This window comes from Notothenia rossii (assembly GCF_949606895.1).
Source record: "Notothenia rossii genome assembly, chromosome: 4".
NCBI lineage: Eukaryota > Metazoa > Chordata > Actinopteri > Perciformes > Nototheniidae > Notothenia > Notothenia rossii.
Genome location: NC_136902.1, coordinates 82219494 through 82232141, shown reverse-complemented (window position 1 = coordinate 82232141; position 12648 = coordinate 82219494). Strand labels below are relative to the sequence as shown.

Genomic DNA, 12648 nt, shown 5'->3' with positions numbered 1-12648 from the left:
AACTGCATCTATAAAGTTGAACTAGTTAAAGAAGTAAAGGCTGCCATGCTCTTTGCATTGGGCCGTGTAGCTGCCTGCAGAGGGGAGGGACCGGCCCGCCTCCCCTGTGAATCCTTGTGGGTGAGGAGGCTCCGTCACTCCTCGCGGTGATGGAGATGTTAGGCGAGCAGCAGCATGCTCTCACTTATTGACAGTGGGGAAAACCAACAATGAGAAAAATATTCGGAGCTCTACAGACATGCGCCATGCAAGGAGCCGGGTCTCGCTAGTGAGGCTGCCCCGCGATGAGCCGCCGACCTCCGGCCCGGGACCTGAGGGCCTGGGTCCCATGCTGGGTCCTCACCCTGAGCCTCATCACCGCGCAGACTGCCGGGGGGGACCCGCTGCTCTCCGACCCGGGGGTACGCCTTGCTTTAGATCAACAGTGTTTGGTAGATGTAGGATGACTTAAAAGTAGCCTATTTAAAATGGTCAACAGTCAAACCATTTACAGCGTATTGTTACCTTGACTTGAACTAGCCTGTCACGTTTTTATAAGGAAAAGTCGCATTGGGTTTATTTAACCTGATATAATCTAAGAATATTGACGAAACTAATTGAAGTAAAAATGATAAAACTACTCGCTATACAGCCTCACTGTCTCTAGTTGATACATAGGTATATTAGATTTGTTGTTGATGCTAAAAGCTTTTAATACTGCATTTTAAATAGTGTAGCTGGTTGCAGAACATTATTCACGTATTCGTAATGCCGCTCGGCGGTTCCGTTTTCTGTATCATTTACCATGTTATTTCTTGCATATTATAGTTTTTTTTTAAATATATATTCTTCTCTAGTGATAGTCATCAAATAAATATATTAACATAATTTCTCTAAGTTGTGGTGCAGTAGAAGTACCGGTAGTGTTCCCAGCTCTGCCTGCTGTCATCCACAATCTTTTTGGGGTCCATCAACAAACATACTTTACACTGTATCTCCATGATAATCTATGACTTTTACTAATATTATGAAACATATAAACATTAGTTTGGTTTTAGACCTAAACAGTATTGTCCTGCTTAGTATCTGTAATTTATGATTAAGTCATTCTAACATTTTTAATGAACACATTTTGGATTTCTATTGTTTGAATTTTACTCCAAACAAAAGCCAGTCCTTTGTGTAAAAAAATACATTTTACACATTTCTTCAACTTTAAATGCCTAACAACGATTAATTACGTCTCAAGTCAATCCAATATTTATTTAATTAAAGTAGTCAATTTCAACTTAATTTTCAATACAACAGGGGTGGTATTAAAATGCAGATTAAATTGTTTAAAATAAGATTACTTCAATTTAATAAAAGGGTAAAATTCAGGGTTTAGGCGCCTTTAAAAAAAAAAAAATGATAATTCACTTTAGATTATGATATACTGAAAGTTTCCTTAAGGCTATTGGGAAACTACATGTATTAAGTAAAAGTTAAATATAACCAAATCTGTCTTGAGAAGTGCTGTAAGTCTAGTTTATTCACCCACTTGTCTCTGCATGGTGACATACAGGGAGACCGAGCCCAATACAACTATTTGTGTCTCAGGGTGTTTTGGGATTTTACAATATAATTGCCTCCCTGTGGTTTGGACATTTCTCGTTTAATTTGACATCTGTCTTTCCTGTCCATCCATAAGCTGCAGGAGCATAATATAGTGTTAGGATTTTACATATGTTTCCACAACCATACTCTTGTTCTTACATTTAAAGCCTGCTGGAATTGTTTGTGTCTCTAATTGGACAAAGGGACATTTATGTTGCACATTCCTGTTTGCAAAATCAAATCCATCATTGCCTCAATGTTAATTTCCATGCCACCTTCACCATATCTGTAATCATAGCTGCATCTACTGTTGTCTGAACACGAAACCTACATCCACATCAGAGACCGTCATATTAAATCATCTACAGGGCTAATCTTGAACCACAACGCACAACATCTGTTGTCATGTATCCAGTTGGCTGCTTTCTTGGTAGTGTATTTTATAGTCATGGAAGTATTCTCAGATGTTTGCATTGAATGCTTGAGAAATAATGACTATGAATTTTCAGGGACACCCCGGGGGTTTCTCTCTGTTACGGGTGGTCCATATCTATACACCTCCTTGTGGTCCTCCAAATGGAAAATGGTGTTTACACTTTTATGATTTATGATTTTCTCTAATGGGAAGGTATGTGTCTTTGGGAATTTACCAGAGAGTTTTATGAGAAGCAAAGTGTTCCATTGAGATTATCACATTTTTACAGAGGGGCAGACAATAAAGGTTGTGTTTAGTTTCGAGTACTATTAACACATTCTACCTTAATTGCAGGTTTTTCTTGAAAAGTACGGCTATCTCCATCCGGACCACCATATCCACAATGCAGTAGAGATGCAGTCAGCTATCAGGTAGGGGGTAAATGTGGTCTTTGTTTCTTCTTAATTTTTGTTTTCAGAAACATAGGTAGCATTTGTTCCAATATCAATGTGGACGTTCAATGCCCTTATATGAATATGATATGCTTTGAGAACAAAGTGGCAGATACAGTATTTTGTTCTACATTATCAGAGTAATCAGGAGCAGGGGTGAGCTTGGTCTGGGACAAGCCCCCCGGGCTGAGCGTCAGTGCAGGGCAGTAAACACGCCCTCACCTCTGCTCCGGAAAACCTCCCCTGAACCCTTTCTGAAACACCCAGGAATTTCTACAACTGTTACACTAACTGTACTACAAGGAAAAGTGATGGAAAAGCTTGCTTTAACTGAAATGTTGGGCTGAAACTATCTTTATATTCCCTTTAGCTAATGTATTGATGCAGTAGCTAGTCTTCCTGGGGTCCCTATTTGTATTTTGACCAAAACTTCCATAACAAGCACATCGGTAACCTTCATACTCATAATAGGAAACAATATATAACACAACCATTAGGGGACACAACAACCAACTAACAACAACCTGAGCCTTTGAACACATACAATACGTCTACATAATAATGAATCACTGAGAAAACAAATCACCATAAACTCATCTGCCCGGATGAGTGGCCTGTGATTTAATCCCTCCTGCATGAATTGGAAAATAAACTACTTATAAAGTAGTTCTACAAATAAAGTGGGATTTAGAGCTCTCCATATCACTTCTTTGAGAACACAAAAGGTTCAAACAACATGGGAAAAAATATTATGCATTATTCCTTATGTAAACATTTACAATTGAATTTGCATTTATAACATGTGCATCTTTCTGAGTGGTGAACTTTGTTAGTTGAGAAACATGTCAAATGTCATCCTGTTCTTAGCTTCTAGATTGCCTGAAAAATAACTATGAGAAGTGTTTGTAAATGTTTAGGTCGATGAACCACCTGAGCCACTATCTCACACAGTGACAATGCTAAAAAGCTTCAAAGCCCATTTAAACAATTACATTATATATATATATATGTGTATATATATAGATATATATATCTATATATATATTTCCATCAGCATTTTGAGGAGCATGTTATACCCTTTTAAACTTGATTATCATGCAAACATTCCCCCCCTGCAGTGACTTCCAGTGGTTGTCCCGGCTTCCTGTGACAGGCCAGCTGGACGGGGCCACCCTGAGGCAGATGGCGGAGCCGCGCTGTGGCGTGTCAGACAAGGGCAGCCAGGAGATCTGGGCTCAGAGAGTAAACGCTGTGTTCACTGGGAAGAGCGGCGCCATCAGAGGAGCGCAGCGCCGCAGGAGGTCTGCAGGGCAAGGTACTGTTTGTAAAGTGTGCATGTGTGAGTCACCATATGTATATATTTGTTTTTGAGTATGTTTATGAGAAAGCATGTATGTTTATTTGTAGCGAAGACATCATCTAACACTTACAAGCTGTGATGCCCTATAAGGTTGCAGTATTCAAAGTGGACATTTTCCATGAGGATAAAAAGGAGTAAATGGGAACAAACAGGATTTAAGTATTTGCTTGGACTGTATTTCATTAAAATGAAAAAGAATCATCCATTTTACAGTTGAACTTCAATTTGATATAACCTTCCTTGAACAGCAACACACATCTTTTTCTAGGACTTTCCTCCCTCAGGTACAGAGATTCTCTGTCAATCATTGTTGATGGTACTTTGATCCCTAACCCTGCGGTCAACATATCCATGTGACTTGGGCAATATACTGATCCCTAAATTCCACCAAATTGCATAACCAATGATGTGTGTGTGACTGTTAACACTCATTATAAGCAGGTTACCTCTTGTACGGTAACCCTGTTTGAATGTGTGTGTGAATGGATAAGTGCTGACTTGTTTTGTAAACGCACTTCGAGTGGTTCCAAGACAAAAATGAATGCACTTATCCATTAACCGCATCTTCACTTTCCAAGCTTTCAGTTTTTCAGCTCCTGCATTTTTCATACTGTTGTGTGCGGCTGCTGTTGGTGGGACCTGGAGGATAATGATTGCTGAATACAGTGCGTGGTGACAATTATATTTAATTAAATATCTTAGAGTAGCTGGAAGTAAAACATGAATATGAAATGTCTATAATTCCTGAGCTTAACTTCCCTTTGTACATTTTATGGACTTTTCTTGAAATGTCCCGACCATTCTCAACCTTTATTGTAAGTGGAACTATTGTGTTGATGTTTTGGCCATAAAGACAACGGTTACCTGGGAGGGTCCCCCTGCGTAAACTGAAGCACTAAATGGAGCTGAGGGGTGTAATTAAAGCTGGAGGAGCGTCTGATGTTGCAAGAGTCAGCCTGGATGATTCCTGCTTTTAACTGCAATTACACAAGTCCATAAGTCCATGTATCTAGTACGTCATCTTTACTGGGCGAAAAACCGGCACAACAACATTTATTTAGGAGCTCCTCTGTAGGTTGAGAAAGTTTGAAGATCCCTTTAGTCTAGTCATAGTTTGCAGATGCAGATTCAGTTCCAGTTTGTCTTTGAGCCCTTGGCTTTAAGCAATTTCCTCTATTATTCCAAGATGTTTCCCCAAAAGTAACGCTGTAAGGATTTTGTTGTTAGATTCCTTCCCTAAATGCCTTTTAAAGAATAATTGAGGCTCTTGTTTGAGATTATCCGCTGTAAACACAGTAATAAAGCATCCATTGGTGATCAATCACTGCAATTTGAACTGGCTAAAGGCCTCAGGATTTAAAGTGTTTAACGGTAGTTACGAGTGCAGCTGGGCACTGCAAGTTTCTTACAAACTCCATGAGGTAATTCAGATCCTCCCTCCTATGAGTACTTTAGAGAAAATCTTTGAGGTGGAATTGTCCCGCTCTTATATAAAGATGTGTGGGAGCAATCGAATGGAGCTGGGGCCAAAACTTTAAATTATAATGTATATTTTTTCGCTATATGTGTTTTATTTCCCCTCATGCCTGGGGTTTAAATTGGGTGGACGAGGCCATGTGACTTAAGAGATCTGTGGAATTGGTGACACTAGGGTTAGGGTTAATAAATGAACTCATAAATGAACTCAATGAAATGTTAAGGAAAGTACTAAGAGTAAATCATTTGTATTTTTTATGGATCTGAATCCATTTTCACCATGTGTTTGACTCATAGACCGCATGAAAACACACAAGTTGTTTAACCTTTTTTTTCTTATTGTCTTTTTTTGATGCTGTCATTCCTCACATGCATTGTGAATGCAAAGCAGCAGCCTGGTGACAACAGCAGGAGGTTTCTCCCTCCTCCTCCTCCTCCTCCTCCTCCTCCTCCTCCTCCTCCTCCTCTCTCCTTGAGCCTCCAGCCTCATGATGTGTGAAGCCCTTGCATTCCTTCCTGTCACTGACGAGGTTGGCTAATGTTCAGGGAATGCAGCGGCGGCTGATGTTTGCCGCGGCCTCTTCTTGTCCGTACCTGACACGTTCCTTCTGGTAAACATATCCATAACTGACTGCCTGGATTATGTGGTTTGCCATCGTTCCTCAATGAGTAGATATTCTCCTGAGTGGCGGACTGTTTGGATGGATTACATGCCTGTCCTTGATTAAGAAAAAACTCTGTCATTATTTTACACCCAGACGTGACTCATATGACAGGTGTTCATATTATTACACAAAGAGTTAAGTGGCAGATACTTTTACACCCTGAGGTCAGACCTCTTTCTGATCTGGCTTCACATATCCACTGATGGAGTTCGGCAATGTAATGACTAAATTGTGTGTATAATGCGCCTGTTCATCCACCACCTCAAACTCAAATATTAGTTTTCTTTGTCCCATAGTGGCAGGAGATGCTTTATTTGAAGAATGCTTAAGATGAATTGTAATAACTTTGCCTTGATTTTTGATGAAATATAAAGACAGAGGAGGGATCCCGCTTCCAGGAATGACAGATACCCAATACATGTTTGTTTACACGACAAACAACCATTATAACATTGAAATACCGACAATAAATATGACAACATGTTACATATAATATGAACTCATTTGAAAAACAAGGATCCCGGCAAATGTAAAGCATTTGCTGTTTCTGCATTAGTAGAATTGATATTTGAATTTAGTTTACAAGTATTTTATGACTCTTTTAGGCTGCTTGTTGTTGACAGCTACTCTATGGACTACGTTGACATGCACAGTCAGGTGTGCTGCGTGTTTATTCGCTCTCAGCTGTGCTGTGATGTGATTGGTTTTGTGTGAACATGGCTGTCTCTGAGCTTCCTAGAAACTGAAAACAAACCTTGGCTTGTGGTGGGATCTGATGGTCATTCCCACTGATATTTACAGAGCTGACATTCCACCTCCCTGGTCCAAGATAAGCACCATAAGTGTGATAGGTTTGTGTGGATGCATCTGTGTGGTTTTGTGTGTATCATTCGAAGGTGTGCAGTGCGCACTTATGGACATTTGCCCTGGCCCTGACAACTGTAAACCTATTTATTTCCATATTTCATCATCACTTGCTTTAATTTGACACAATAAGCAGAATGAACATGAAGCTCATGGCTTTGCTTACTGGAGCTGAAACCGTTGCCTGATTAGTGTTTTACATTTTTAAGATTATTTATCTTTTTAAGGATTCTTTTTTTGTGGCCGTTTCGCATTTATTCTATAGAGAGACAGAAAGACTGAAAAGGGGGATATAGAGGGGAATAAATGCATAGTTTCCTGGGTCGGACTTCAACCGCAGTCTGCCGCAATTAAGACTTAGCCTTAGTAAAAAGTTCATTAGAATATTGACAGAAATTGCTAACAACGTAGCCTGAAAGACGGCAAAATCAGTTGTTGATCGGGCTACAACTTCTTATTTTTTTGTGTCCCCCTGACTAAACAAGGATGTGGATATTCTGTGTATTTAATGAATTGTTTTGACAGCTATTGGATACTTTCTCGTGGAATTTGGTACACATATTCATGTCCCCCTGAGGATAAATTGCAACAACATTAACATCTTTTATTTTAGCAGGTGAGCATGTTGCATGTAGCTGTCTAGAACAACCTCAAAGTTGACACCAGTTACAAACTAAATATTTCTGCCCCCCCACAAACAATAACTTTGGCTATCAGATGATCTCAGTCACTTCCCAATGTCTCCGATAATCGGCCCTCCCCACACTGTTGCTATATAGGGCATCATGATAATTGCTTCCATAAGGGAAGTTGGGGAATGTCTTGTGTATCTGACTTCCTGAATTCTCTGCCATCCTCGGGGACTCTGACTCTGCGGCGGTCTGGCCCCTGAGCTCTGCTGAGAAGAACACAGATCTGCACACATCACGTGGCAAGAAGCCTAATGCGTATCGTTCATCTGGGAGAGAAACAGGGTTGGGAAAGTAGGGGAGTGGGTTCGAGTGTCAAATAACTCCACTGTTCCAGATATTGAATTGTGTATACAAATCTGACTTTCACTTACATTTCTCTTTGGGTTAGAAACCTACCTACTTGTATATTTTGTATGCCTTTAATGGAAAGACTTGTAGTGTTTGAAGTCCCACTGCTTTCACTTTTATCATGTAATATATCTGTGAAGCCTTGCAACATAAATGCTCAGGATCAAGTTTACACTGCTCTCATGTTGACCCCGAGATTTGTGTTTAGTTAAGGCTGAAGCACAATTTCTGTTTGTGTATTTACACACACCGATGTTTCGCCAGACGCATGTCTTAATGGCTCCAGATATTTTCTTTCTCCAGGGAGCGATTGAGATCTCATGGCAGTTTAGAGTATGTAGTGCAAAGCTATTGTTAATCATTCTCTCTTTGACTCTATCTAACTTTGCACAAACTGCATTGAAATAACAAAATACTCAAACCTGACTGCGTCTGTGTGATGCGATGCAGGCGAATGTGCAGACCTCCCACTCACATTTAGTCTTCACATCGAGGCAAACATACGTTGACCACATCTCTAAATATTTGGACAACTCTAAGTGAGCTTGATGTATGTCGCCACTCTCTACTTTAGCCTCAAATGTGAAAGTATGTGTACATTTCTAAAGCCTTCGTGGCTTAAGTGCATTACACAGACTACTGCCATTTGATTTGATTTCACACTTTGTGTCTCCCCCTCTCAAGCCTTCTTACCAAGTGCAAGTACTTTTAAATGACAGGACCTGAGTTTGCAGTGTGCTCATTTTCCATGGTGGTCTGTCTATGTTTGTCTGCTGGTCTTACTCAAAACCTTGAGCCTGATATAAACGATGTGTAAAAGGGAAAGAAAATAAAGTGCCTATAAAATGTGCATATTGATAAACCTTGTTCTTCTGCTAGTATTGTGTACGATACATTTTGGTAAGATATATGATTTTTTTTATATTGATAACATTTCTTAACATAATCACAAGATAAATGCAGTCTAATTGTCTTGAATAGAATAATGAAATGGAGTATTGGTTTGCATTTCACTTGAAATATATGATGGATTTTCTTAAAAAAAAAAAAAAAAGATATTCATACTGCAATTTTATAATAAGCAATATAAATAATTAGAGGACCACATTATTTAAAATTGATTTATATGATTATTACAACTAACTCTACTACATGTTTAAAATGTGTTATCAACTCTTTCACCACTGCAGTCTACTCAGACTCCAGTCTCTCAGCTGCTCTCCCTAAAGGTTCATATTATCTGATGAGTGTTTCCTGCGAGGCGACCTCTGCTTGTTGTGATTGTGTGCTGCACGGCTGAGGGTCTGTGTGTGTTTGCTTTGTCTCTAGATTGCTAGGTTTAGTAATCCTACGTATATACAGTCACGAATGTCATATTCTGAACTTTGCGACAGTTGTAATTATTTCTAAGCTGACAAACTCCAGACACGTGTTGAAGTAAATTGTTTATTCGAGCGTGTACACAGAGTGCTTGTTAGTTTACCCAGCTGTGAGCTGATGTGGTTAATATGCTATCATTTTGGATTTGGAGAGGCTCTGCTTCAAAACATCACAGCTGAACACGGGATATCTGGCATCCGAATTAATAATACGGAGATGATGTAAATACATAGCTACTCCAGTGGCTAATAATATGAATTGTTTATGAAATCTTCTCAAGAACTACCTTACATGTCATTATTAAAACCAGTAAAAACACCAGGCATGAAATCAGCAAGGCAAACAAAAAGGAAACGGACATATTAGTTTGATGAAGACAAAGAACATGGTCTCACTGTGTATATATTTGTTTGAAAAGACTTTGTCAGATGTATACTCAGTTACAGAATGAAAAACAGCCAGAAGCCCATTCATTCCTCCTGCAGAAGTACATTTTTAAAAACAGGTCAAACATAAAAGAAGTCATTTCCTGAAACAGCTGGGTGTTGCAGTTTTCAGCAAATATCCCTCAAATGACTATTTTCAACCAGGGATTTTGTGCATGAGTGAGTATTTATGGCAACTGAACGAGGTATTTAGATTGCACAAACTTACCACAGTCACCACGTGAAGAAACGTGGCTCAGTGAAACTGAGTGGCTGATTGATGTTTTTATAATATCATTTATGGACAAAAAATAGCAATATCAAGATTTTGCTTCACACAAAACACTTTACTATGATCATTGTCGTTCTGCTTTATTCTAAGACTTTTTTTGGCATTAACTCTTTAGTTGTATTTTACAGTAAATTGTGTTTTTCCGACAAAAAGTTGGAATATTCTTGCACAGTAAAACACTACCAGGATTCTATTTGATTATCTGCAGTAGCAATGGCTGTAAAATAGTACGTTTCATACCTGCGTGTCTCACATCTAAATGTTCTCTCTCTGTGTTTGTGTGTGTTTCCTTCAGGTGAAAAGTGGTACAAACGTCACCTGACCTACCAGATCGGGAACTGGCCTCGCCACCTGTCTCTGGGCTCCGTGCGGCTGGCGGTGCGCGCTGCCTTCCAGCTGTGGAGCAATGTGTCGGGCCTGGTGTTCCAGGAGATCCCTGAAGGCACCGCAGACATCCGGCTGGCGTTTTACGAAGGAGACCACAACGACGGGGCCAGCAACGCCTTCGACGGACCAGGTCAGGGAAACCACACTCTGATTCAAGTCACCCATACTTTTTACAAGTGTGTGTGTGTGATGATTGTTTTGGGTCATGAACTTGTGTGTGTAATTTATTCTCAGTCCTCTTGCAACGCTTCCTGAATAAACAAAGCTGAACAAGACCTGTTGTGTGGTCACAATAAACGGATTACAGATTAGGATCATAGTTTGATTACACACTGCTCTAAACAGAATTACACAATAGCAAGAGTTTACATGATTGGTAAACATTGTGTTGACTAAAGAATTTAAGGATGGGAGGTCACCTGCAGGAAGCACTGTATTAGTGCCATAAGTATGGTATTATCTATAATATGGTTAGAGCAGTGATCTGATCTCCACATCAGTTTGCATGTTTGAGTTTTTAGCACTTTTTCACATTTCTCAAACTAATTTAATAGCAAGTTTTTTTTTACACAACACAGAAAAAGGGAATAAAACCAGTTGTAAAAGAAATTCAATGTTATACAAAAAGACACATATATAATAACATATTTAAGTTAATTAAGCTGCAATTATTTGAATCGTTACTTTAGAAAATACAGTTCGAGAACAAATTACAAGATTTTTCAAGGAGAAAAGCAAAGATGAGAAAAGTGTTTTCTTTTCCCTACAGTGTTAGTTGTAGTTCTAGCTAACCAACGGATTTACTGATAGAACAATAAGCTTAACCAATACTAAATGCTGAAAATAGACCAACTAAATCAACAACTGAAGAGCAACTTATCAAGCCACCTCTCAGCATCTGTGAATGCAAGCTGTCTCTAACTGTTGCTCTCCTTGTTGTCTTTCAGGAGGAACTCTGGCTCACGCCTTCTTCCCTCGCCGGGGGGAAGCCCACTTCGACATGGCGGAGAGATGGACGCTGAACGGACACAAAGGACACAACCTGTTTATGGTGACCGCCCACGAGATCGGACACACGCTGGGATTGGAGCATTCCCCGATCCGCCACGCCTTAATGTCGCCGTACTACAGGAAGCTGGGCCGCAGCCTGGTGCTGAGCTGGGACGACATCATCGCTGTGCAGCAGCTGTACGGTGAGAGGAAGGGGCTTCTTGTGGTTACCTTTTGCAGCCCACCATTCATTTTTGTGGGTTAAATATTGAATAAGGTTTATTCAAAAACATTTTACTTAAAGTTCTTATCCAGATTCAAACATTTCCAAGATACCAAAGAGGCTTTACAGATCAGTGTGTGGCCCCAACACAAGGTCAGGAGGAGTGTTAAAGGTAGCACCTGCACTTAGGCATTTTGAGCACTTTTTTCTCAGGTCTAAAAGCCGAAGGGTTGAGAGAAAAATGTATTTTACGGACAGTTGAAAAATGTCTCACTGTCTGGCCTCAGGGCAGCTGAGTTAAAGACGGGGAAATACGGTTGCAGTTTGAAATGAACTAAGACTGTTATAGACAAAGCCACTCACATTCATCGATTGCTTCTTTTGATCCAAGAGTTGCCTTTGAGGAAAACGCAGAATTAGAGTCATTTCTACTCTGCTGCACATATAATTGGAAGTCGTGGCACTGAGCTGTGAAAAGGGCAGAGAGGCAGCCTGAAGGCCACCAGCTGCAAACATAGAGTGAGAATAAGTAGAAAGGCCAAGCTGCTGAGAGTTTGTTAAAGATGGATTTTGGATATAGTTAGCTATTTTTGGACACAAATTAGTGAATTTTGTTTTAACATTAACAAAGTTTGTGATGGTTTATACTCTGGCATTGGTTTGTTTTGTAGTATTATTTTTTAATTGTTATTGTGCAATGGCAATGGCAACATTTAGTTTGGTCACATAGATCGCACTCATCTGTTGACCTGTATGGGTGAGGGGTTCGCTGTATTTTTAAAGTTACTTAATCTTCAATAACCTTGAAGAAGATATTTTTGATCTAGCATGCCCGTCCTTAGGCTCTCAGAAACTTCAAGATTGTTTTCTGAAGTGGCAACAGAAAGTTATCGTGAAACAAAGCTCCCTGCTATGAATGGTGTTCAAAGTGCATGGCAGCATTGTTTATGAAAAACAACACCAATAGAGAAGCACCAGAAAACTCACTTATCAGGCACTTTTAATTGTGTTTGAGGCAAAAGTAGTGAAACATGAGATCTTGAATACAAGGAGTTGATACAACATACTCATTCTCTTTAACAGCATGAGGAGTCTTTTCTATCA

The 12648-nt window shown here is 39.7% G+C and overlaps 1 protein-coding gene across 1 annotated transcript in view; it reads left to right on the top strand.

Moving 5' to 3' along the window:
• Nucleotides 1-131: 131 nt before the first annotated feature.
• Nucleotides 132-12648, top strand: part of mmp28 (matrix metallopeptidase 28) — an 18067-nt gene continuing 5550 nt past the window's right edge. Inside the window, exons 1-5 of the mRNA XM_079677837.1 lie at nt 132-401; nt 2345-2421; nt 3561-3757; nt 10240-10461; nt 11279-11524. Of these exons, the coding sequence (XP_079533963.1) occupies nt 285-401; nt 2345-2421; nt 3561-3757; nt 10240-10461; nt 11279-11524 (859 nt within the window). The 5' untranslated portion in view covers nt 132-284. The remainder of the gene's footprint in view (nt 402-2344; nt 2422-3560; nt 3758-10239; nt 10462-11278; nt 11525-12648) is intronic.